Source organism: Pezoporus wallicus, unplaced genomic scaffold (assembly GCF_028554395.1).
Source record: "Pezoporus wallicus isolate ANWC-B61680 ecotype Strahan unplaced genomic scaffold, APGP_CSIRO_Pwel_v1 contig_3486, whole genome shotgun sequence".
NCBI lineage: Eukaryota > Metazoa > Chordata > Aves > Psittaciformes > Psittacidae > Pezoporus > Pezoporus wallicus.
Genome location: NW_026642292.1, coordinates 6,525,547 through 6,552,916, shown reverse-complemented (window position 1 = coordinate 6,552,916; position 27,370 = coordinate 6,525,547). Strand labels below are relative to the sequence as shown.

The window sequence follows — 27,370 nt, the reverse complement described above, 5'->3', positions numbered from 1 at the left end:
GATTCCGGGTTCCTGCAAGTTGTTTCTAAGCAGAGAAGAACCTGGGGCCCAGGTCCATTGCCGTTGCTCTGTTAAATAACCGGAGACTAAACAAGCCCGAGCCCGGCTCCCTCGGCAGCGGCACGGAAGGTCCAGGCCCTGCCTGCTCCCGGAGCACCCGCTGCCCCCTGACGGCGGCGGCGCACACGGCCCCACGGCCCTCCCGCCGCTAGCGCGGCCACCTTCCTTGTCTTCCCCCGGCACTGCCGTGCTCCACTGGCAGTGGGAGACCCCGAGCGTAGAGGAGGCGGGAGAAGAGAATGCGTCTTCGGAAACCGCAGCTACCCGCTAGTGCCGGGGTCGCAAAGGAGGCGTTCCTGTGTGCGCTGTGGGTCTCGGAAATTACAGGTGTTACTTAATCATAGGCTTAAAATTATAACAGTTGTGGTGGGTGTGGAGAAAGCATGCCAGGTTCTGCTAGTCCTCAGTTCACTACAAAGCTAGAGACATGAGCAACAGGGATGGAGTTTACCCTGTGAAGGATGGGAGGTTGTTAATTTTGTCTTATATTTCTGTGCTTGGAGAAGAGGTGGGACACCTGTGCACACTCCTTTTGGTGGAGATACAGGGAGATTAGTTGCATTGGGTATACAGAGATGTGGGAGAAAAGAAGTGACTAACATAACAGCGATGATTGTGATGGGTGAGGTGGGCAGCAATTGCCATGGAGGTGGAAGTCTGTGCGGAAGCTCAGAATCATTAACTGCTTCACAACATAACCTGCATAACAAACATCCTTCCAGGTTGTGGAGGATGACTAGATCTGGATCTCTCAATATGAAGGAGAACTGCTACTGCCAGGTAAATACTGCCTTCACTTCACTGGGGCAGCACATCACATCCCACAGTGGGACACAGAGTTTGTCTCTGCAGCTCCTCCACCTGGCCTGGGCTTCAGAAGAGAGCCCATGCTGTACCATCAAGTTCTCTTCAGCCCGAGAAAAACTGCCCACGCTCATCTGCGGGCCACAACTAACCGTGTGTTTCATGAGTCTTGAGGATCCCTGCCAGACATCTCTGTGCCCACAAGCACCTTGAAAGTAAGCATCAGTCCCTTGTAGCAAGGGGGCAGGTGGGACAGCCTTCATGTCCGTTTAGTCTCTCCTTATGTCTACTGTGAGTGGCTGCTGTTAGCTTTAGGAGACCAGGTCTGATTTAATTTAAAGCATATCACCGAAACCGGGAAAAAGCAGGTTCTGGCGGGGAGCTCGCTACCCGCAGGGCCCTCTGGAGCCCAGGGGAAGGCGGATGGGCGGTGGCGGGCAGAAACAGACACCTTGCCAGGATGCAAACCCCCTTGGCAGCAGCATCGGTGCCGGGCTGCAAGGTGGGTCCTACAAGCCCCCTGGGGCCGCCTGTGCGAGACGTGGGCAGGGCTTCTAGCTCTGTCTGATCGTGATGCAGCCACTCAGTGCCGGGCAGCCTCACGAGCGGTAGGGAAGGGGAATTCACAAAGCCTCCACTCCCCGCCCGGCCCCTCACGGGAGCAGCTTTCCTCTGCCCCACCCCGTGTGCCAGTCGACGGACGACAACTCCCAGGATGCCCCGCGCGCCGGCCAACGTAGCCTGTTGGTGGGGCTCTGCCAATGGGAAGGCTCGTAGGCCACGCAGGCGGGGAGAGGCGGGGCAGCAGGGGTTGGCGGCGGCGGCGGCGGCGGAGCGACGGCGGCGGGAAGGGCTGTCCTAGGGATCGGCGGCGGTAGGAACGATGCCGGTCCATTCCCGGGAGAAGAAAGAAAACAACCACGATGAGATGGAGGTGGACTACGGGGAGAACGAGGGCAGCAGCTCGGAAGAGGAGGAGACCGAGAGCTCGTCCGTGTCCGAGGAGGGGGACAGCTCAGGTGCTGCGGCCGCCCTCAGGGGAGAGGGGGGAGCCGCGGCGGTTCCCTCAGCATTCAGTGTGCTGTCCCGGGAGAGATACTTGTCCCGCCCGCACGGGTCCAGTGGCGGCTGGTGCCCACCCCTGCCGTGACCCCGCCCCCTTGCCTCTCTGGCCCGGCCCGGCCCAGCCTCCCCCAGGCTCCGCCGGGTGGAGGGCGGGGAAGTGGAGGGGCGCAAGGCATGGCAGCCCCTCTTTGCCCTAAGCTACCGGCTCTGGAGTCGGCTGGCACCCGGCCTTGGCGGGCCGGGCCGTGGTACTCCGTGTAGGTGCTGTGGGTTGTGCCTTGCTGGGCTTGGGAAGATGGCCTGGGGAGGGCGGGGGGGGCTCGCTAAGGTCTGCGCTAACAGGCTTGGCATATATGCACACATCTGTGTGCGTGCATGTAACAAAATACAGGTGTGTGTATGCATATATGTGTATTTCATCATATGTAAAACTGTGAATTTCGATTAGACGTTTTGAGGCCTGTCTTTGAGGGGGCATTGGAAACCCTGTCAGTACCATTGGCCTCTTCTGCTAAGCATTTCAACCTCTGCTCTGTTAAAGGCCCCTTTCTTCTTCCATAGCTTCTTTGGGACCACAGATTGTGAATTAGTAGGTGAAATCCAGCTTTAAAAGGATTACTTTTTCTATGGGCAGTGTCCACTGTGTTAGAAGGTGGTTATTATCTATTCAAACTTCCCTTGTATTTACAAGGGGTAAATTATAAAGTGGGAAACATGCTGATCATTAGATGAGTACACTGCTGTTCTGGCATCGCTGTGGCTTCATAAGTATGTAAGCTCCATAAGCAGGATAGCAGTCACTGGAAGGGCTAGCTGAGGAACAGTAGCTGTGTTCAGTGCTAGCTGTGGTCCTGGTGTGTTTCTGGCAGCTGAAGTGGTATAGAGTGGTCTTCTCGGATCCCGTCCCATGCCTGTACTAGCACATTGACCTGTGGCATGAGTGTCAGCTTGGCACAGTGAAAGAAAGCGACACCAAGAACTAGACAAATTAGGCAGCTGTGAAATTATATTTTTACATATGTAGGCTTGTGATTGATTTATCTGTTATGTTAGTCTTCGATATACAGTTAAATCTTTTTGTTGTTAAATCCTGTGGCTTTTAGATTCACGCTGATGCAGTTCAGGGAAAGCCCTGGTATAGTTGTTCCATGTGGTCTCATGGAGCTTGCCCTTGTCTGGGCTGTGGATGGACTAACAAGGTGCTGGAGCCCTATAGGTGTGGTAGAAAGAGCCAAGCTGACACTGCAGAAGTAGAGTGAAAACTTTAGTAGTGATGGGAAAGTGAGACTGCTGTGCTGGGAGAGAGTGTAGTCACTCCCTTTGACCTTGATTTAATACTCATTCCTCACGAGTTGATCCCCAGTAGAGGCCTTTGTTAATCTGTAAATCCAAGTGGTCTGCCTATGTTTTGTACAGAGCTTCCCCTGCTCCTCTGCCATCCCCCCATGGCTTGAGCTGGCCAGTATGACTGAGTGAGCCCCATTTTATAAGTTAGGCTGCTGGTCAGTGTCTGTCTCTGCATCAAATTGCCACTGCCACTGTCCTGCCTCTCATCCTTACCCAGCAGTTCTGGTACACTGTGCTTTCCTGTCCCCTTTTTTGCATGGTCTTCAGTGTTTGTTGGGCCTTTGCATGTAAACTGTCTGAACAATAACCCATGAAAAAGGTAGCTAACTTACAAAAGCATGCTTCAGTTCTTTTATTATCAGAATTGTACATGGACTAAAAAGGGAATATTATATTTTGGATAAGAAATTAAGTGACAGCTTTCAAGAAGGTCTGATATACAAAGTTTGTTACATCTTTTGAGGGAAAGCAGAGAGTGTAAATATATGTTTATTTGGCAGTAGGTGGGTGATACACAGGATTATGTGTATGACTCCTTGATGAGGTCCAGGAGCAGCACTGCAGCTATAACCATTACTTATGGAGCCCATTTTAGCCTTCCAGTTTGTACTGTAGGTAGATGCTGTCTGGGAATGCCTTTTCTTAATCTCTTATTCTAGCTAATCTATGTCTAAAAAAAAGAAGTAATTTTCTCCATGAGAAAGGGAGAAAAGGATGTGAACTTTTCTCTAGCTCCCTGGCTCTGGTGGAGAGAATTGTTTCTGCTAGTTCCAGCTTTGAAGTTTGCTCTTTTTTTTCAAAACTTGCCTTTGCTTCTGTTTGCAGTTGTGTTAATTGATATTTTTAATGAAAACTTTGAAGTCTGCATGTCCTCAAAGACGCTTTGGTTGATTTTTATTTTAATTTTTTTTTTTTTTAATTGAAGGCAAATAATTCTGTTGTCTTGCCCTTGTTTTGTTTTCTTCTGGGATTAGGGTCCTGGAAGGAGGAATTGCATTTTAAGTGAGTGTAGTCTGTGAATGTTTCTTTAAAACAATACAAGAAACTCTCCAGATAATTTCTATTGCATTCCACAGATAAATGCTTTTAAGGAGCACTTAAAACACAATGATTACAGGAAATGAGGTGCTTGTCTCAGTGTCTTGACAAATATGAACATGCTCCATGGAAGCAGGTTGCTCCTAAGAATATAAAATGATTAGCATTGCAAGAAATAAGTCCTTGCTAAAATTATAATAACAAAAAAAGATTTTGAAGTATTTTTGTTGTTAAATTTGTCACTTGCTTTGCTTGCATTCAGCTTTTTTTTTTTTTTTTTGCTATTTTGTTTTTCTTCCAGTAGATGTCTGAGAATACAGAAGGTACAGGTTAGAAGAAGCATAACTTGCCCTTGAGAGCTGGCACTATTTCTGTCCTGCTTTTTTATGCTATGTATTTAGTATAAGGTCTTTTTATTGACCAGGATATACAATAGCATATTGGGGATGAATAAAACCCCACAAGTTATGCCCACTATCCCAGATGAGAATTTGACCTTTTTTTCATATAGACCATAACTTATTAAAAAAAATCTGGTTTAAGCACTGTTATATTTTTAAGTACTGTGGGTTGTTTTTTTTTTCCTTTAAACCAGGCTGCCTAGTTACTGAGTTGGACTGCTTGAACATAGTAGGAAAAGAATTACTGTGATTTTTAAGGTTTTTAAAAACACCCTAAATACTTTCAGGATGGGCCTATGAACAAGTGTTTTAGTATATAACGATGTACATTTTTCAACTGGAAAGCCATGATACTCGATCGTAAAACCCTTTACTTGTTCAGTGTTGCATATTACCCAATCTGTATGTCATTTAAAGCCATGAGGAAAGAGTTTCATAAGTGGGAATTAAAGGTATTTTAGGACTCTGAAAATCTCCGTCATTTTATGAATCTTACTGAAGGCAGAATAAGGGTGAAACAGTTGAAGAGTTACTTAGCCTGTGAATCGCCATGCAGTATGAATAATAGGCAGAATGTAGACTTCTAGGCAGAAGACTTTTGAGTATGTATGCAGTTGAGGGGAGGTTGGACAGAGCTACGAGTTACTTTCACTGTCTACAAGAGTCAGCTGTGTCCTTGGATACCAATGCATTATAGTTTCTTTGCAATGCAAGTTTAGAATATAAGATGCAGTCCCCTTCCTTTCCAAAAGTGGGTGTTGTACAGATCCTCAGCCACGGTTACAGTTCTTAGCTGTTTTCTTTGTTTTGTAGTCCCTAAATATCCACAAAAGATAAAATATCTGTTAATTTAAGGAAAAACTTTCAAGTGGATTCTTTACTAAAGCATACTTAGAACCAAAAGCATAGCTGAACTTACCTGAAATGCCTATTTGAGCAGTAGAACTCTTGGTATCCCAGTGCTGCTGCTTCTTTAGCTTTACAGGGAGGTGCCTTCAAATTTTAAAGAAGCTTTATTTTTATAGCACATAAATGCTTTATGCATCTCTTTGAGTAATATGACTACTGCCACATTCCTTAAATCTGTGTGAGTTGAAAGTTGCCCAGTTTTGGCTTCAGTATTGCATCAGATGGCCAAATAAAACTGCTCTTTAATCTGATTTTCAGCCTTATTCTGGGATTCAGGATCTGCCTGACTTTTGAGAACAGAATTTTAAAATAGAATAGTGTCTCTCAACAGCCTGATACTCCCCCCCTGCACCAGTGTGCTAAGCATTCAGCTTTTGAAGGTCTGCCCATAAATTTTCTCTCTCTGCTTTCAAGTAATTCAAGATACTTCATGTTTTAAAACTTTGTACGCATTCCTTTTTTTTTTTGCTTGTACTATCTATAACATGACAAACTGCAGTAGGTCTTTGATTTGGACTTGTAAGTAACATTGTAGTACAGATGAATACTGCTGCACTGCCTGCTAGTTTTCATATTCAGGCAGAGAGGGCTGGTGTAGTTTTTTAGTCTTAAAAGCTTGTGATGATTTCGGGAAGAAGCTGCGTGCAGAAAACTTCATACATTGAGAGGTCTGAATGGAAGATCTGACTTAATCAGATCCTCTGAAGTAGCTATGCTGGCCCTGAAGCTACTCCTTTCACCTTTGCAAATTGCCGTACTCTTTTGCAGAACAGTGAAGATGAAGACTTGCATGCTGCTGTCTGTAGCTGGTGTGAGAGACAAAGGAGTTAAATATGTGCTGTAAAAATGTGGGTGCAGAAGAAGCAAAAGGTTCAGAGTTTTTTATGGTCTAGAAGAGTGAGTCCAGGCTGTGCTTGTTTCAAGGTCCTACTTTGCCGTTCTGTGAGGAATTAGGACTTCATGACAGAATAACTGCTTAGATGGATCCAGGCTCCTTAGGGCAACGCCTTGTCTCAAACAACTAGCCTGTTAGCCCTAGTTCAGCTCCAGTTCCTGGCTGCATCCTGCCTATCCTTTCTTCTGCATGTCTTCTGCTACTGCTTGATAATTGGTCAGTTGTACCATAACTGTTGAGAGCTAATTCCTGGAGATAAGGCTGCTATAAAGCAGTTTCAGGACATATCTAACTTCTGAATGTGGCTTAACAAGGCCTTTTTTTTGTTGTTTGTTTTGTTTTGGTTTTTTTTTTTTGTTATTGTTATTGTTCTGGGAAGGGTGGGAAAGAGTCAGGAATTTTGTAGCTTTTTCTGTTTTCTGGTCTAAGAAAAGGCTGGGAAGGTAATAACTCGTGTTTAATAACATCAAATGACTGGCAAAATTTCTGGCCAAAAAGTGGAGATTTATTATACTTTACAGTTATGTTCACTAGGTAAATTAAGAAAGAAATCAGGAATATAAATTAAAACCTGTGGGAAGAGTTTAATGTCAGTTACTCTTGTTTCATAAAAGCATGTAGAATAAAATTTCTGCAAAATTCTGGGCTTTGCAGGTTAAGAAGTGTTTCATTAGAAATGCAGTAATTTTAAATGGTCATTAAGATGAACTATAGATATTTCTACATTAATATTTTGGCTGAATTGAACAGGATGAAACGTGTTTTCAAAACAAAGTGTTACTTTTTTATTTAATGCATAGTGGTAAAACAAATCCTTGAATTTTATATGACAAATGTAACATTGAACCGTGTGGGCTTTCCAGGGATTGCTTTTGCTCACACTAACTCAGAATACACTTGAATTTTCAGTGACGGCTAATAGCTGTCCGTGCTTAATGGCACCTTTCCTCTGGTGTGACATACAATGTTTAGTTTTTCTGTTTCACGCATTCTTAGGTGCACTTTATATTATCAGTTATGAAATTTACCCTCTTGAAGCCTTACCATGATATTGTTTCCTGTTTTGAGGAAGAAAAATTGCTGCTTATGGAGTTTCTTCTAGAATTAGATACAGATTTCTTCCTTTGTAGTTTATATGGCAAGTGATTTCTCATATTGTGCTATAAGATAATATAATGGATAATCCGTTCATAGCTGAAATTCAGGCTTGCTTCAGATTAACTAGAAACAAAATACTCACTTTATTTGGTTATACATTACATTGTTCAAAACAAATTATCTTTCTTTTATTTGTAGAAATGGATGATGAGGACTGTGAAAGGAGGAGGATGGAGTGTTTAGATGAAATGTCCAATCTTGAAAAGCAATTTACAGACCTTAAAGATCAGTAAGTATTTTAATGTTTTAAGTGCCTCATTTGAGGATCCATTCCTTAAAAATATCGTGTGCAGCTGGTGTTTCTTGTCTTTCATATATGTGGATGCTACTTCTGGAGAAGAACAAGGATTGGGAATTCTGAAATTATTTGCAGGCAGTTGCTCTAGAGTGCTTTTACGTATTGCTGTAAGAGTGGTTTCAGAGTGGTTTTGCTGTGAAGGGCTGGTGTGGGTATATTACATCAAAGTCCTTAGCAGAACCAATGAATTGTAATTTTAAGGAAACTTGTGGTGTTTTTCAATTTATGTATTTATTTACTCAAGATCTCATCCTTTTATATGTGTGGGACAGATGTAAATACTGTCTTTGCTGAATAAGAAATGAAGCTGTTATTTTTTCAGAGTATTGCACCAGTTTTTATAGTTGATAACAATGAAAGTTTCTTGTGTCTACTGGTACCCAGATACCAATAATAAAAAAAAAGAAGAAAATACTGTTAACTTTCTGTCTGTAGTCTGTCTGCCATAATACCTACATCAGCAGTAACGACTTAGTAAGTATTAATAGTAATAATTAATAGTTATTCAAAAGTGAATCTCATTTGTATTAGAGCCAGTGTTTTGTGTGTATTTTAAGTTGTTTGTTGTTTTTTTTTTCCCACATGCCCAGACAAGCTAGATACATCTGTTCTGATTTAAATTGGTGGTAACTTGGCAACTAGCTTAATCGAATACCTGACAAAGTGACACTTTGAGGAGACCTTGTCTGTTCTTTGGCATATATTGAAAATCAAGTCAGTTGTCACTGTTTCAGATGTGTGTTTGTATTGTGAGATCTTTCTGCTGCAGAACTGAGACATACAACTCGCTTTGCCTAACAGGACACTGTGAGGCCCACCTTACTAGGACTGGAAAGAATTGCCCAGCAAGCAGTTTCTTGCTGCAGTGTTTAGGGAATACTGTCTTGCTGTTCTTTCTTGGGCTGAGCAAGAAGCAAGCTGCAAATGGAGCCAGCTGATGAGTTGATACCTACTGGTTTGACATTTGGATATCCTCCAGCTTTTGAGTTCAGCTCTACTCTTCCATCTTTTGGACAGCTTGGATGACTGAAAACAGATTGTGGAAACAAACCTTTAAGGAGTGAATATGAAGAAAGGTGATCTTAGGAGGAAGGAAAAAAGTATTTCAGGGGGGTTAGGGATTGTGAATGGTGTTTGGGAGTTGGTAAGGCTGTGGTATATGAGGAGGAAGGTCTTGTGGAAACACTGGTTAGTGAGATTGGTGTGGTTTTAGGGGCTGGAAAAAGTGTGATGGTGGGATTACTAGGAAAGGAGCATTAGAATGATGGAACAAAGATTATAGGAAGGAGCAGATGTGAGTAGGGGAGTGATAAATTTGGGAAAGAAGAAAAAGATGCATGAACAGTGGGATGTTTAGCCACAACCAGTAGCAGAGATGAAGTGATTGCATGTACCTCCTCTTCCTTTTCAGAGAAACTGAATTTAGATGCTATGAGATAAGTAGGATTTGCAGTGGCTGATAGCAGTTAAGCAAATCAGTGTTTGAAAGTACTGGATAAACAGTTTTAGTCCATCAGCTGCTGCATGGTACCAAAGACTTCTCACTCTGATGTAGCTTGAACTTGGTGATGTGTAATCAAATGTCAGTGACCCACCCAGTCATGTGCTCTGCAGCCACGCTTATGCACTAGCTAAATAATTCTGCTGTAGCTCTCTATGTGTTAGCAGTTGTGTGCTCATCAAGGGTTGAGCCCATCAGGCTGGATTTTGATCAGCTGCAGGCTTTGTCAGTTGACTGCAGGACAGATTGCATGTGTAATACTTGGTTTGCAGGTAAGGAGGGGAGTGATCACTGACAATTGCTAGGTTAGGTACACAGGCTTGAACTATGGAGTTGTCATCAGAGTAAAGTGATGAGCAGTAAGGCAGCATCCCTGTCCCAAAGACATCTGTTTTATCTATGTAAACAGATACAACAAAGATATGTTTATCTGTGTAAACGAGCAACATCTGATGTGCTCTTTAACCTGTGCAACAGAGTTTGTACATGTTTGCCTTAATTTTACAGGTTTTGATTGTTGAGTGCAAGGTTAAAAATGAGAACAGGGGAAGCTGGTTATATTGATGACTCTGCTGTTCAACACTATATTGTTATTACACTGTTTGCAACTGATAACTTACCAGTTACAAAGGTCAGAGTTTTATCGTGATTGAAATACTTGTAATTGATAGTACATTAAATTCTTTAAAATGCAATCAGATTCTTCATTGTTTACCAGTAAATATTTTAAACACACTTCCTTTGGCAGGAATGGAAGATATAAGCTACAAATTATCCTGTGATATTTGTGATAATATGCAATATGTGGATTTTAACACGAGGTGGAATGAGGGTTGCTTCAGTAAGAGCCTACCTCTCTTTTCTCTTGGTTTATGATAGGGTGGGAGCAGATATGTGAACATGAAAGCAAATGGGTGTTTCTGTCCACCAAATGTCTATCTTTCTCTTCCATGATGTAAGCCATATTGTTCTCATGTATTGTAGCACCCTTTCTTGTCCTCTTCCATGTTGATTCACCTCCTACTCCATCTTAATCCTATTAACAGTTGTGTGTTGTTTTTTTTTCCCCTTCTTCCTTAGAGATGGAATATTTCTTCTAGCCTGTGTTTGCTTTTAAATGAAATAAATACTTTTGTTTTGTTTTTTTTTGTTTCTTTGTACTATTTTAAGGCTTTACAAAGAAAGATTAAGCCAAGTGGATGCAAAGCTACAAGAAGTCATAGCTGGAAAAGCACCTGAATATTTAGAACCATTGGCAGCTTTACAAGAAAATATGCAAATCCGAACTAAGGTGGCAGGTAAGGCATGTAAAATGAGTATTGCTGTTTCTACAAGTATAAACTTGCTATGTATTTTGAGGTCAATCTTTTTTCTTTAGAATTGTTAAAGGAGTGTGTTTTAAAATTAGAAATACTGTAGCATAGTTTAAAATGTATCCTGTGTAAAATATTTTTTGATTCAAAATGAATAGATTGCTTACCTCTTTGCACAAGTTGCCTGATAACATCACACTAAAAATGTCTTTTCTTTTTTTTAATGTTTCACTTAATGGCTGTGTTTGTGTAGTAAGCACAAAATTACTGAATTAAAACCACTAATTTTTTGTTAGTCAGAAGATTTGGAATCAAGTCTGCACACTGGCCACTGTTGAAATGAAGAGATACGTAGCTGCTATTTCGTGAAGTTCTTGCCAGATCATCTTGGCTGATAATGTGTTTTCTGCTTTTCTAATCTGTCTCTTCTCTTGTTCCATCTAGGGAGGGAGCAGGACTCTTATCCTTAGCAGCTTTTATCTGAGCTGCATTTTAATTATTAAAACTAATACTTAGGCTTTTATGCTTACAGAAGAAGCAGGCAGGAACTTTCATGTTTTTCTGGGATACAGCCATATTACCATGTGGAATGGTGGTATTGTAGGAAGACTAAGTTCTGTTCTTCCCTACTGTAAATTCTTTTAATGTTACAGCTCAACTTCTTTATGAGTAATTCAGTGGTCTGAGGGTTACCTAACACAGGCTGTCAGAAAGCCAAAAAGCAGATGTTTTGATCTCTTTAGCCAGAGAAACTATGCCAGTGTCTTTTCTAAGAAATTCAGCAAAAATGTGGTGCAGGCAAACTGGAAAATGGCAAGCTTGCTTTCGTTTTTAATAATACTAGTGCTGCTTCAGTGCTATTCAGTTTGTCTTCATTGGTACTTTTGACATCAGGCTATGAAGAGAATTTGAAATCTTTTGACCAATTGCATTTTTCTCCGTCCTGGTGGTCGTCACTTTTCCATACCTGGTGACCCACAATGTCTTGGGCTTTAAGGTCTTAACCCAAATTTACTTGACTCATCCTAAGTAGCCATTTGGGCTTTGTAGAAAGTTTGCAGGTGAACTTGCAGAAGATTTGATGTAAAAGCAACCTTAATCCATGCTTTTGATTTTCAGTTTTAAATGTGGCTGCCTTTCAGTAGGTGGGGATGGATAGGCAGCATATTACAGGTTCTCCTGATTCGTCTTCAGCAGCACTGAAGATCAATGTTCCATTGTAAAAAGAGTCCAGCATAAAAACTACAAACTTGCCTTGAAGTTGAGACTGGAAATCAGGATTTGGCTGGCTTGGTTTTTTTTTTGTTTGTTTGTTTTTTTCTCCCTTCTTTTTTTCCTCAACTGGATGAGATTGATAAAATTATTCCAGGGAAAGCAAGAAAATGCAGAACAGGCTTATTTGCTCTTGCTTGGCAGAAGTGGGTAGGACTTGAGCTTGTGCCGGTAATCCCTGAGTATCTGAGAAAGGGATGGGGGAAAAAAAATGCTGAAGTATGATTAGCTGAACTAGAGATATAGAATCATAGAATCGTTAGGGTTGGAAAGGACCTTAGAGCATTCACAACCTCCCTGGGCAACCTATTCCAGTGCCTCACCACCCTAACAGGAAAGAATTTCCTTCTTATATCCAACCTAAACTTGCCCTGTTTAAGTTTGAACCCATTACCCCTTGTCCTGTCACGACAGTCTCTAATGAAGAGTCCCTCTCCAGCATCCTTATAGGCCCCCTTCAGATACTGGAAGGCTGCTATGAGGTCTCCATGCAGCCTTCTCTTCCCCAGGCTGAACAGTCCCAACTTTCTCAGCCTGTCTTCATACAGGAGGTGCTCCAGTCCCCTGATCATCCTCGTGGCCCTCCTCTGGACTTGTTCCAACAGTTCCATGTCCTTTTTATGTTGAGGACACCAGAACTGCACACAATACTCCAAGCGAGTTCTCACGAGAGCAGAGTAGAGGGGCAGGATCACCTCCTTTGACCTGCTGGTCACCCTCCTTTTGATGCAGCCCAGGATACGGTTGGCTTTCTGGGCTGCGAGCGCACACTGAAGCCGGCTCATGTTCATTTTCTCATCGCCCAGCACCCCCAAGGCCTTCTCTGCAGGGCTGCTCTGAAGCACTTCTCTGCCCAGCCTGTAGCTGTGCCTGGGATTGCTGTGACCCAGGTGTAGGACCTTGCACCTGGCATGGTTAAACCTCATGAGGTTGGCATCAGCCCACCTCACAAGTATGTCAAGGTCCCTCTGGATGGCATTCCTTCCCTCCAGCGTATCAACCGAACCACACAGCTTGGTGTCATCGGCAAACTTGCTGAGGGCACACTCAATCCCACTGTCCATGTCAGTGATGAAGATGTTGAACAAGACCGGTCCCAACACCGACACCTGAGGGACACCACTCGTTACTGGTCTCCAGCCGGACATTGCGCCATTGATCACAACTCTTTGTGTGTGGCCATCCAGCCAGTTCTTTATCCACTGAGTGGTCCATCCATCAAATTGATGTCTCTCCAATTTAGAGACAAGGATGTTGTGTGGGACAGTGTCGAATGCTTTGCACAAGTCTGCGTAGATGACATCAACTGCTCTGCCCCTGTCCATCAGTTCTGTAGCCCAATCATAGCAGGCCACCAAATTGGTCAGGCAGGATTTCCCCTTGGTGAAGCCATTCTGGCTGTCACCAAGCACCTTGTTGTTTTTCATGCGCCTTAGCATGCCTTCCAGGAGAATCTGCTCCAAGATTTTGCCAGGCACAGAGGTGAGACTGACTGGTCTGTAATTCCCTGGCTCATCCATTTTCCCCTTCTTGAAAATGGGGGTTATATTTCCCGTTTTCCAGTCATCGGGAACGTCACCTGACTGGCATGATTTCTCAAATATGATGGCCAGCGGCTTCGCAACGTCATTTGCCAGCTCTTTCAGGACCCACGGATGGATCTCATCAGGACCTATGGACCTGTGCACGTTCAGGTTTTTAAGATGGTCTTGAACCAGTTCCTCTCCTACAGTGGGCCCAAGGTCTTCATTCTGACAGTCCCTGCGTCTGCCTTCCAAGACTTGGGTGGTTTGGTCAGAGCCTTTGGCAGTGAAGACCGAGGCAAAGAAGTCATTCAGAACCTCAGCCTTCTCCAAATCCTGTGTAGCCAGTTCTCCCAAGAGCTTCCTGAGAGGGCCTACATTCTCCCTAGTCTGTTTTTTATTTGCTATGTACTTGTAGAATCCCTTCCTGTTATCTTTAATACCTCTAGCTAAGTTTAATTCTAACTGAGCCTTAGCTTTCCTAACCTGGTCCCTAGCTTCTCGGACAACATCCCTGTACTCTTCCCATGCCACCTGTCCTTGCTTCCACTTATTATAAGCCTCTTTTTTCAACTGACTTTTCCTCAGGAGCTCCTTATCCATCCAAGGAGGTTTCCTGGCCCTCCTGCTGCACTTCCTTCTGGTTGGGATGCAACACTCCTGAGCTTGCAGCAGGTGATACTTGAATATCAACCAACAGTCTTGGGCCCCTCTGCCCTCTAGGGCTGTATCCTATGGAACCTTCCGAAGCAGGTTCCTGAAGAGGCCAAAGTCCGCTCTTTTGAAGTCCAGGGCAGTGAGCTTGCTGCACGCTCTTCTCACTGTCCTGAGGATCTCAAATTCGAGCATCTCATGATCGCTGCATCCAAGGCTGCCCTGGAGCGTCACATTTCCAACAAGCCCTTCCCTGTTGGTGAGCACGAGGTCAAGCATGGCATCTCTCCTTGTTGGCTCCTCTGTTACTTGCAGAAGGAAGTTGTCTTCCACACAATCGAGGAACCTCCTGGATTGCTTGTGCCGGGCTGTACTGTCCTTCCAACAGATGTCAGGGTGGTTGAAGTCACCCATGAGAACAAGGGCCTGCGAGTGTGAGGCTTTTCCTGCCTGTCTATAGGGTGCTTCATCCGCAGGTTCTCCTTGATCAGGCGGTCTGTAACAGATCCCCACAGTAATGTCTCCCATAGCTATATTCCCTTTAACCCTGATCCACAAACTCTCTGTGGACTGCTCACCTGTCCCCAGACAGAGTTCCGTACTCTCCAGCCTATCCCTAACATAAAGGGCAACTCCCCCTCCCTGCCTGCCAGGCCTGTCCTTCCTAAAGAGCCTGTAACCTTCCATTCCAACACTCCAGTCATGGGAGCCATCCCACCATGTTTCTGTGATGCCTATTATATCATACCCCCGTAGACGTGCACACATCTCTAATTCCTCTTGTTTGTTCCCCATGCTATGGGCATTTGTATAGAGGCATCTGAGCCAAGCTCCACCTGAAGCCGGCTCATTGGCTGGATTGGCTGGGATATCTCTACATTGCTCCAAGCATTTATTATAGGTTCTGGCAACTGACTGGGTGTGTTGGGATGGAATGATGCCCCCCTCCCCCAACACATCTAGTTTGAAGCCTTCTTGACCAGTCTGGCAAGCCTCCTACCAAAACTGCTCTTTCCCTTCTTTATCACAGCAGCTCCACCAGCCCCCACTAGACCTGGCCTACAAGCTTGGGTCCCATGTTCAAGACACCCAAACCCCTGACTATGACACCACCCTTTTAACCAGTTATTAACCTGGCTAATCCTCCTAGCTTTTTTTAGGTCCTAAAATAAAAGAATATAATTGCATCTGCGCTGGAAAGGGTACTTGTGTTTGTCTGCTGTCTAAGGCACTGAGCACTATTCACACAAAATGTGGATCCTGACTGTTCCAGGAAGTTGGGAATAGAACTGTTTCTTCTGGAAGTGTTCATATTTATACTGCTTAATTTCTGGGAAATAAGCTGTGATTATAAATGGGTAGACCTAGATACGGCAGTCAGCCATAAATATTAACCCCTTCCCCCAAACAAACAAACCCTAAACAAACCCCCAAAACCCAACCAACCAAACAGCATAACAAAAGAACACTTTGAATTCTAGATCAAAAGTGACTTCACAGCAGAAAAGTGATTGACATAATACTTTGAGGTTTATTTTTCAGACCTGTTGCTGGTAACAGAATTATTCCTCTTGTACTATATTAAATTATAGTCAAATAAATTCTAAGCAAAGTTTTTCTTTGGAGTTCTTCATTTGCTAGACAGCATTAATGTGTGTGCAAACTTAACTCCTCAAGATGGTAATCTGGAACAATTTAAGTATTTTGTGTGAATGCGTTGACTGTATTAAATCAAGTTCTATCTGTACTTGCCAGATACTACATTTCAGATATCTTTCAGATTTTTTTTCAGCTGTCTTTTTAGTAGACACATTTTCAGAAATGTGTAAGAAATGCTCCCAATACTCAGAAGCAGTATCCTTTGTATTGCAAGGTGGCTACTTCAAAGAATAGGACAGTGTCTTGTTAATTGATGTAGTTTATTAAGGTCATGCATTATGAAGTAAGCTTTATTATATTAATTTATAAAAGCTTGTTTTTTTCATTCAGTTTTCTAGCTATTTAAAAACCTCAAAACATTATTTAAAACTCTAATTAGAAATTAGAAGAGGCCATTTGGTACTTTGATTTGAAAATTTGATTTGGTAATGAATTTGAAAACGGAGGATATCCAGGATAATTTGAGCATAAATATGACATTGACCAATTTTGTAAAGTTAGCATGACTGCTGGTGTAATTTGTTGACAAATGGGAAAAGTTAAAATAGCATTTATTTTTCCTCAGATCTTTGGAATTAAAGGATTACTTGTTCTTATGTTTACTCTGTAAAGCAGCCAGCCACTGCAAGTGGCTAATAGATCTGTATTTTCTAGTATGTTCATGTTTTGGGACTTGCAGGCAGTCTTAAAAGAGATTTCTAAAATCATACTAGCTAAAGAAAGTAATATTGCTGTAATTTGTCTGATTACAGGTATCTATAGAGAGCTTTGTCTGGAATCTGTGAAGAACAAGTATGAATGTGAAATTCAAGCCTCTCGACAGCACTGTGAGGTTGTGCCAGCTATTTGACATTGATAGCTAATCTTATCTAACTTTATGGTGTCATGCTTTCCCAGTTCAGTGCATGCTTTGATTATTGCTGTTATTTGCTATTTGAATGCAATTGCCTTGTGAAATTTAAGCCTATGTAAGAGGTTATTCAAAGCATATAAAAATTTGCTTTATATTACTTTGACTTTACATGTAAGTGTAACTAAGTTTTATTTTTCATTAACAAGTTCTTATTAATAGATTACCACATTATTTCTTTTACCTTTGTTGTAAGAAGATTACTAAGAACAGTAACTAAAATATCTGACCTAGTTTTAGCCAAAAGAACCTTACATTTTAATAACAACAATGACAACTAAAATAATAATGATACTATTAATGTCTTTTTTAGATGCCTTAGAGAGCTGGTGGTGAAGTTATCATTTCAAAAGCAGTTACAGGAAAAATATATCTCTCCTTGAATATAAACATTCCTGTTTAAGTATCTAAATATACTGGATACCGTAGTAAAAATACTCATGTCCAATGCTGTAATATAGCTGCTTAGGTAGTGAGGTTTGTGCCATAGCACTCCTCAGCCCTATTGCAGTTGCTTAAAGGTGTTTTCTTTGGCGTGGTTCCTGAAGTCTGTGGCTCCTTCTATACAAATAAGGCACATACTTTAAAAAAATTTAAAAAATCTATATTCCTGGTGCCATGAGAAAGAGCAAGGTATAATAAGAACTACTCATTACTGACTGTCTTTGCTCCTGGGAATACTCAGGAGGTTGGGCAGAATCCTGTAAGACTTACAGGGTTTCTCATCTGTGATTGATTTGCTTTGGCTATATATTATTCCTCTCTAAGGTGGTCTTTCTACCTTGTTTTGCTGTTATGTTTCTACTGAGAAACCTTCAGAATTCAAATACTCATCATGCAGTAAGGTCTTTACAGTCAGCAGTGCTGCTTATTCCGCTGGAAAATGACCATTCAGCAGGAATGCCCCTGATGTCTGTAACAGCTTTTCACACCTTACTTGTCTCCAAGACCTTGAAGCAAAACAGATGTCTAAACACAAACACTATTTCATTTTAAAATGGAATTTTAACATATTCTTGGAACAGATAACACTTGTTTGGCATTTCAGGCATATGTAAGAGGCTTTTGCCTTTTCAGTTCTACTGGGAATTTTTTTTTTTTTTTTTCTTTTTTAATAAGGGATTGAAAAATATTTGAAGGGAGGTCTTTGGAATTTAATATGTTGTAACTTGCAGGGAATAGTAAATGTGACAGCCATTTAGTAGAACAGGGTTCTTTGTCTATTCCTCAGCTACTTTGCTTCACTCCAGCATACTAGCTTGAACATCAGTAAAGGTTAAGTTTCTGTTAGTATGCTATGCTATGGGCAGGAGCAGTTGAGGTGCAGAAATCTGCTGACTTGGCTTTAGGGGCTGCAGCTTCTGGCAGAGACATGGTAGCAAATAGCTAGATGCAGCGACTTGTGCTGTTTAAACTGTTTTGGTTTTTTTGTTGTTTTTTTTTTCAGTGAGCATATCCAAGCCCTCTGTTTTCCAGAGTTGTTAAATACGTTGCTTAGTGATAATGAACTTTAAAATGTAGCAATTAGCTGTATTTCCTAATCATGCTTTAAGAGATGTGCAAGCTGATGAAAGAACAGTAAATTTAGAGGCCTGGAACTCTGCTTAATTCCAAGTTACTGGCTTGGAGAGTGTAGTGTTTCTTGATGCTGCCTTTAAAGGGGGTAAGTGGTCTAAATAGATACTGTGTAATTTTGGTATCCTATTCAATGGACTGTAGAGCAGTTTACTACAAAGTTGATTTTTCTAGTTCAGAAATACTTAAGAGATGGAAGATAGCGTAGACAGCATGAAATGCTGTAGAAGGTTCACATCAGTCTGTGGTTTTGTTTGTGTATAAGAAGTGCTAATGGTACAGCTAACACTGAAGGCATTATGTTAATCTATTTGGATCAGAAATTGCTTTTTAAAAGGATGAACCAGCTAATTTTTCTAAAGCAGTGCTTCAGAAGTGTTTCTCACAGCTTTAGGGTAGATGGTTTTCCTTTCACAACTATAAATATTTTATGTGCTCAAGAAATTCTTCTGTGGGAAAGTATTTTTCAGATCTATGAAAATAGTTAAAAATACATGGTAATAGGTGATAATTCTGTATAAATTACTGCAGGTTTATTAATATTGGGGGCAGCTGAATATAAAGCTTTCCATGAAAAACATTAGCTTTTCTGATTTTATAATGAAGGATGGCATAGAGGTCACTACAGTTATTCATTGTGAATAAATCTTTGCTATCCAAAAGGAAAATGCTGTATTTGTGTCAAAATACAAACAGTTATTCTGACGATCTAGCTGCATGCTTTTATCCACTTAGTTATTCTTGGTATTGATATTTGATAACTATATTTACGCTTATGCTAAGTGAATGCGCCGTCTTTAATGTGGTAGAGTCTCATGCTAAGAAAGTGGATAGGGGGAGATGTCATGCTTTGTGGCTTCTGAAAAATTTTCACCTAAAGCTACTCTTGCCTTCCTTCTGCTGAGGCTTTAAATTGTTGTCATAGCTTTAGATGATAGAACTTAGTAATGTAAAATGTGTAACTTATTTCTCTTTTAGAGTGAAAAGCTTCTGTTGTATGATACCGTACAAAGTGAACTAGAAGAAAAGATTAGAAGACTTGAAGAAGACAGGCATAGCATTGACATTACCTCAGGTGGATAGAAATTCAAAGTTGTTGGGGTGGTTTTTTGTTTGCTTGTTTGGTGTTGCTATTTTTTTTTCTTAATCTTCTGGTGGCTACTGATTAACAGACTGTTCACATAGAATGTCTGGTGAGTTTCCGGTTATCCAGCAGGATGCTATTCGACTGTAAACTTTGGACAGAGGTTGAATTTAAGCTTAAAACAAACTTTGATCTAGTAATTGTCAGTTTTCCATGTGTGTTTTGAGAGTATTAATGTATGAGTATGTAATTACGTAACACTTTCATTTTGTTCAGAAACAGCATTTCCCCAGAAAAAAGTTATTTGTCATTTTTTGACAATTTCTCTGCTGTTAAAAGAGTTAAAATTATAAATGTTTCTGATTTGTAGCATGTTCTTATGTCTTTTCAGAATTATGGAATGATGAACTACAGTCCAGGAAGAAAAGGAAGGATCCATTTAGTCCAGATAAGAAGAAACCTGTTGTTGTATCAGATATCCTTTTACTGAAATCGTTGTTCTTTCTAGTAGTATTTACTGGTTTATAGCTAGTCTTACTATATGTGTCATAAACAAGAAGTTGAAGTGATAATGCATTCTCAAAATTTATTTTTGCACGGCAGCTGTTATTCAGGTTAGGGAAGTCATGTTGACACATCCTATTACAAAAATTGAAATTAAAATTATCTAACTACTAGTTTCACATAGAGAACATTTCTAAAAGGTGATTTTTCTAATTCTTCAAAAAAAAAGATCTGCAAGGCAAACTCATTAAAAAATTAGGCATTATGTTTGCAAAGTATAACTTGACTTGTGTAACTTCTCCTGACTTGTGTAACTTTGCTTCTTATTCTGGTATACCTTTGTCTCAATTTATTACTTCTTAACAATTCCATAGACTACAGAAACTCTTTAATCAAAAGTTTAAAATTCAAAGAATTGAGCTGATTAGAGGGATTGTTTGTGGGCTTGGGGTTCCTGTAGAGAGAGTATAGTATTTAAAAATTGTGCATTGATTACTTCATAGCTGTTGACAAGCAAACTTTTTAAGGTATAACAACTAAGAGACAGTATCATCTTTCTCCACAGAAAGAAGGAGATGCCTTTGCAAACTTGAGTATTCTTTCTTCTCCTACCCCCAGCCCAACATTTTTATAGGGTAGAAATATGGTGGCTTGGAAGTTGCCAGAATTGTGGAGACTTCCTAGAAAAGACAAGGCTGGATGGGGCTTTGAGCAAACCAGTCTCGTGGAAGGTGTCCCTGCTGGCCCATGGCAGGGGGGTTGGAACTAGACGATCTTAAGGTCCTTTCCAAACCATTCTGTGATTCTAAGTAGTGACATTATATAGTATAAAGGCCATTTTTTATTGCTAACCTGCTGCAAAAAATCATGCTACTTTCACAAGCTTTCATGGTATCAGGAGAAGGTGGGAAGGAAGAAGTTTCTGAAAAAAAGCCCCAAAACCCTCCTTGGAGGATGTTCAGTTTACTGGAACATATACGAGATAGATGATTTGTCCTAGTGGTGGCAGTTCTTCCACTAGGATGCATTAGAAATTCAGTTCAGTAGAGGTGATTTTTAGCTAATGCTTAAAAGCCAGCTGGTATTAATCAATGTACCTACAAGTGGCTTCTTTAGTTTCTTAAGTCCTTTTTAGCAATTTGAATGCCATGTTGTGTGAAAGTATATTTTCTTTAGCCCTTAGCCATCCTTGTCTTTGGGTTGTCCATACAAATAACATTCAGATTCTGTGAATTATGAGCTACCTTGCTGTTTTACAATGCATTCCAATCAGAAAATGCTAACATAGTATTAGGTCTAAAACCCCAGCAATTTCAGGCAGTTAATAAAGTTGAAAATCCTTTCAGTTGTGAAGTAAATTAATTTTCTTTTTGCTTATGATTTTAAAATAGTTGTGAACTTGTCACTTTCTACAGATCTGTCTATAATCCTAGGAATTTAACATTTTTTAATTTATACTACTTTAGAGGGAAACAAATTTGAAAATGGCTAAAGATTTGTAAAATTTCAAATGGAACGTGAGTTGAAGCTTCTTTATCCCATTTTAGAATATTTAGTTTTTAAACATTCCTAACACTTTTTCTAAACTTATTTTTGAGAGATGAAATGGGGAGAAATGAAATAAAAACTGAAGACCGTTGTAATGGAATAGCAGTGCTATGTGGAATTTTGTTTTGAAGTTCATGTATCATAATAATACACAGTTTTTACAGTTGATAGTTCAAGGGAGGGGCTTTTCCTTTCTACTTGTGTTCTTTTTCTTTTTTTTTTTTGGTATTGATATTCAGAGATGTGGTGCTGTCTGTGCTTTTCTCTCAAAGCAATACGATGCAGAGTACTGTAAAAATAATTTTATTAAAGCTGATACTAGTGTAGATGCTGATTTTCAGTGGTCTGTTGGAATTGCAGGAAATTTTGACTGTAACTTGTAGAGTTGCAAATGGAATGATTTTTTGAACTGTTGGGGATGAAATGGTTTTATCACAATTGTTATTTTATCCTCTTCTTGAACTCCAGTAGTCTGAATATCTACATACTATTAATTATGTACTGTAACTAAAAATTACAGTTTTTAAAGTGTACTTCTAGCTTGCATAATTCAAAGATGCATTTATTTTTGCTTCACATAGGTATTCTTTGCTTGAAAGATTGGCATAACAGAGCAATTACTATCTTTCTACCAACATTACAGTATTTTTATTATTGCTTTTTAAAAGAGTTTTCCCTAACTTCTCCACGCCCCTATATAGTTTATATGTTACAAGACCTTGATATTCTTGAAGACTGGACAACCATAAGGAAGGTGAGATTAAAGGATGAATACCAAAGGTTTTGTTTGGGTTTTTGTCCAGTTCTTTTGCCTCTTAGAAGTATGTAAAGGTATTTCTTACATGATCAAAATTCTAAATAGATTTTTATTTCTTCAATAGTCAGCTAATCATTCCACTCGTTTTATACTTGTGCATATTTTGTTAACAAGAAGTAAAATGTGATGCCTATGTGAAAAATTGTCTGGCTTTTCATAACATATCAGAAGAATAGACACAAACCAGCTTTTCCTCAGTTTGTTTCCTATAGTGTAGCGTGATTTTTAAATAGGAGTGAATCCTAGAATTTACTGGGGATTTTGCCTTTTCTGGAAATAATTAAAAACAAACGAAAGCAAACAACCCCAGAAAACTTTGAGTGTTTTTTTTAAAACCTACTTTAATACTATGTGATCTACCGTTCGCATGAGAGAACAGAAAATGAGCTTGTATACAGTGTAAATCAGAAGAATAGATTGATCATATAGCATTTTGTTTTTTAGAATGAGTAAATGTCATTTTGTATTTTCTTGACAAAATTACAAAACAGAAATGGAGGTTTTAATTTATAAAACGTCTTGAGTGATTTGAACTCAAAACTTACATAAGAAGGTGATTCTTTTTCTTCCTCAAAATTCTGTTTTATTTAGTTATGGAGTCAGCGCTGAACACATACCTATTTTAGGTTTGTTCCAGTTGTGGTTTTTTGCACGTAAAAGCAAGTATCCTGAGCTACACCACTCATAACTTCAGAGTCAAAGCTGGTGATTTAGCAAAAAAAAGAGTATTCTTGCTAACTAACTTAATTTTCATTTTTGTTTCAAGGCAATGGCTACACTGGGGCCACACAGAGTAAAGCCAGAACGTAAGTAAACATTGATTTCACAAGACAGAATTTGCTGTGTGTAATGCTGTAAACTGCATCTAGGCAGATCATACTTATTTTAGCCCTGGTGTAGTGATGGAGGATGGGGGGTGAAGAAGCTGAAAGATCTGGCTTTTGTCTTTCCCCTCTCTTGGGTGCTGATGCTTGTAGCTTGATTGCTGATGATTGTGTTGATGCCTGAATTCTAGAAAATTAGCAACAAAAATATAGACTTCAAGTGGGTTGTACCAGTTAACGTCAACAGGCTACACCAGTGTTTATGCGTAAGATGAGGCAGGAAACTGAGAGCACCTGGACCTTAGGAATGCATTGTGAAGGATGTTCACATTTGCTGCAAACTACAACCCTGAAAAAGTACAGCTGTGTTGAAGGAGTTGAGAAGCACATGAATGCTAGGTAAAATCAAGTTCTTGGACGTGGTGAGTAAGGAGGAAAAGGGAGAGGAAGCAAATAGATGATGTTTTTCTTTATTGGTGCATTACTACTTGCATTCTGTGGTAATGTGCTGATAAAGAGGTTTCAGGTTCTGCCATTTGAAGTAATCTTTATATTGCATTATTCGATTTGTGAAAATTCGTAGATCTGAAGGTTGTAGGGAAGATAGCTTCTATTTGAAAACGGAAATATAACTTATCTGACTGGAAATAGAAAAGTATCTTGCTTCCAATTTTTGTGCATTCTTGCAGTTACTTTTGATCATGGAAAGCGTGTATTCTGTGTAAATAACTTGATGAAAATATATTTAAATAACTAACTGACTTCTGCCAAGTCAATATTAAATTACTTTTATTGATCATTTTAGCACCTGTCAAATTAGAAAAGCACCTACACAGTGCTAGATCTGAAGAAGGAAGACTGTATTATGATGGAGAGTGGTATGGACGTGGACAGACAATATGCATTGATAAGAAAGATGAATGCCCTACAAGGTAAAGATTACTCAGATTGTGCAGCTCTGTACAATTCATATTAAGCAGTAGATAGGATGATGGCATTGAAGAATAAGGCTAATTAGGAAGTGCTGTCACCTCAGTAACATTTATTCACCTTGAAAGACAAGTATTACCAAAGAAGGTTGTGTGCTGGACTTCTGAGAGGCTAGTAAGGGTTGGAGTTAACTAAAGGTCATGAGATGTTTGTTAAAGTTAGGACCTCGCTAACAATGTAAGCTCCTTCTGGTTTATGAATACCCTTTGAGTAAGTTTTTTGAGTATCTTGGGATTTTGTTGCTTTGAAAATTTGATCTGCTGGCACACCAAAAATATTTGATTATAGAAAATCACTTTATACTATTAAAAATTTTTTTTTTTCAGTTGGTCAATGGTCTGAAAGAAAAAAGTTGGAACTTTGTAAAGAGAAGGAATTCCCATTTAAAAAGATTCTACGAGGGAGCAGTCTAAATATTACAGTGCAAATTTGGCTGAATGTTTTAGATACCTAAATGTATTTTCTCTGCATGGATAATATTTGCAAATTCTAAAATGTGGGTCTATTTAAAACAATATTTAAAATTAAATTTATATCTTACCTTTTACTGAATGAGACAAGTGGAATCTAAGCACAGTGTTGATTAAATATGTACAGCTACCCAGGAACTTAATATAGCAGTAAACTATATATATATATTATATATAGTAAACTACTGTAAAGCTGGCTGTTTCCTTTCTTCCCCCTGTATGGTAAAGGGGAGTGCATTTTGGTGCTTTTGGTGTTTGTTCAGGGTTGAAACATGAAGGTATTTTAATAAACTATGTATTGTTTCTGGAATAAAAAAAAAAAATCTGAATTGGTTTAGCAGAACATAGCAGTTACACTGGGACAAAGAAAGATCTCGGTATCCAGTGTCTGACAAAAGCCAAAACCTGACACGTAACAGGGCAAGCACACAGTGGACCTTTCCCAGACTTTTCAAGATGTCAGCAACTTTTAAGGATTAATTGTTTTCTGGAGGGAGTTTTGTCACACTCATTATTTAATTGATCTTTCTTCCATTAACTGTTTTAATCTCCGGTTTTGAGCCTTTTTTTGTCATCAATTGTAGTTGATTTTTTTTCTTTTTTTTTTCCTTAGGGGTTATGGGGAGGGGGTTGTGTACACTGTTTGTGTGAAGGTTTACCACAAGGGGCATAAAAGCATAGTTCATGTAAGAATGATTCAGTAAATCAGGTTTTGACTTTCTCTTGGTATAATGACTAACAGTTGAATACTTTATCTGCTTTAAATCTTAGGCTTCTATCTGTTTGACTTTTTTTCTGAATACTTTGTATTCAGTGTAAAAACAGATCTCTTTTTTACCATGGGTTATCTATTGTGTTTTCTATCGGTGACTACTGTTCTTTTAAAATATTTGTACATGTTAAGGGTTTAAATAGATGGCTGAAAAATTAACTGCCTTCACTAAAGACACATGCAGTTACCAAAGAATTCTGTTAGAACTATCCTTACAATGGAGACAATATATTTTTGGTCTAGCATTTATAAGTAATGCATATTTTCCTTTTACTGTGTGGAAACACAGCTGCAGTTTTGAGGTTATTTATCAGCTTAGAAGTTTTCTAAATTCTTCTTGTTTTTCTTCCCCTGACCCTTCTTCCTTCATTTTCTGTAGTGCCATAATTACAACAATTAACCATGATGAAGTTTGGTTTAAAAGACCAGATGGAAGCAAGTCCAAGCTGTATATTTCTCAACTACAGAAAGGAAAATACTCAATAAAGCATAACCACAACTGACCATTGGTAATCTATGAAACAAGTGGTATTGCCATGCTTGATGTGCCATGGGGTGAAAGTTGTATTTAACAGTGTTTTGTATTTCTTATAAATTTACAGCAGTATCTGATGTGTATTTGTAGTGCTGTATGTAGACTTCATATGGACAGGCTTCAGAAACCTGAGGATGGTAAATCATGTCAACAAACATTTTACCTCTAAATTGGGTCCAGTGCCTAAGATATGAAGTATGCTCTTCAAGCATAATAGCTCAGAACTTCTCATCTTTGTAAAATAAAAAAATAAAATGCAGATTTAAAAAAAAAAGACTTCCCCCCCCCCCCCGTTGGTGTCCAGTTGGTGTGATTAAAAATAACTGTTATTACCAGCAACTCACTTTTTTTTCAGTGAACATGTCATGCTTCTTTTGTGGATGTAAATTTAGCCTGTTCAGCTGTTGCTTTTGAATAGATTGTAACATGAATAAGCATTCTTTTATCCAAAGCAGACTGATTTATTAAAATTATTGCACTCCACATCTCTGCTAGTACTGTCTGTGTTACATTTTGTAAGGTTTACTGTATTGCTTGTAATGGAACAAAGCCAATATTTGGAGCTACGTTTTTTGAGGAGCACTTTTCTGATTTATGACCCTATTCTATAGTAAATAAATTGTTGGTAATTTTTTTTTTTCTTTCCCAGATTTCCAGCAAAATTTATGTGTGAAGTAGACAGTGTTGCTCCAAACCTGTATTGTATGTAGCCCACAAAGAATGACGTGTAAATACTGTTGCATGCTCTGCTTGTTTGGTCCACAGTTGTATGAAATACTATGAGTCTTTTTTTCAAAAGGAAAGTATTTCCCCAGAAATCATATATGTGGGATAATTTATACTGACTTCGCCACCAACCACCATTTTCCAAATTTCTGTACCCAACTTCATCTTACTGTACACCAGAATTATTTTATGCAGCTTAGAAAGCTGAATTTCTCTTAAATCTTAGTTTTAAGTCACAGTGAAAAGTCCTGAATCCTTGATATTAATGTGATGTGTTTGGAGCATCTAGATTGACAGAGGGATTGCTGAAGAATTATTAATGCTTTGGTTATGTGCACTTTAGTCTCCACTTTTGATGATATTACTTGGAGAAAGAAAGCATCCATTTGCTTTAAATGATCACAGCAAATAAGTATTTTTATTGTAACATATAAATGTTCTATCCCTATATTAATTATCTCTTCTAGTGCAGGGTGGTAACTGCTTTCCAAATGCCAAATCAATTTCTGCTGAGTGATGCTTTTCTACAGTTGTATGACATTATTAATCAAATGTACATAAAGTATTAATTGACATGTTGGCTTTTAACAATATAAACTGTATGTGTACAGTGGTTTGATAAACTTTTTGTAATAAAATATTCTTATTTTTTAACTTGGTATGTAAATAAATAATCTGTGGTAGTGGATATCTCTTACGTTGTTTTGCTTTTTGGTTT

The 27,370-nt window shown here is 39.6% G+C and overlaps 1 protein-coding gene across 2 annotated transcripts; it reads left to right on the top strand.

Annotated features, from left to right (window-relative positions):
* Positions 1-1,692: 1,692 nt before the first annotated feature.
* Positions 1,693-26,200, top strand: BRMS1L (BRMS1 like transcriptional repressor). 2 transcript variants are annotated; one of them, XM_057428537.1, is made up of 11 exons: positions 1,693-1,883; positions 7,816-7,906; positions 10,647-10,774; positions 16,650-16,729; positions 19,361-19,457; positions 19,858-19,941; positions 22,208-22,272; positions 23,102-23,141; positions 23,965-24,091; positions 25,233-25,305; positions 25,771-25,897. In XM_057428537.1, the coding sequence occupies exons 1-11, from the start codon at positions 1,748-1,750 to the stop codon at positions 25,789-25,791; spliced, it is 942 nt and encodes a 313-aa protein (XP_057284520.1). In that variant the 5' UTR covers positions 1,693-1,747; the 3' UTR covers positions 25,792-25,897. The 2 variants fall into 2 exon arrangements, with proteins under 2 accessions (XP_057284520.1, XP_057284519.1); XM_057428536.1 differs by lacking the exon at positions 25,233-25,305 and having other exon boundaries at positions 25,771-26,200.
* Positions 26,201-27,370: the final 1,170 nt, after the last annotated feature.

Coding starts and splice junctions, on each gene's coding strand:
- BRMS1L (XM_057428536.1), top strand. CDS start 1,748: ATGCCGGTCCATTCCCGGGAGAAGAAAGAAAACAACCACGATGAGATG. Junction 19,458..19,857: donor TAGCATTGACATTACCTCAG/GTGGATAGAAAT, acceptor ATGTCTTTTCAG/AATTATGGAATGATGAACTA. Junction 23,142..23,964: donor ACACAGAGTAAAGCCAGAAC/GTAAGTAAACAT, acceptor TGATCATTTTAG/CACCTGTCAAATTAGAAAAG.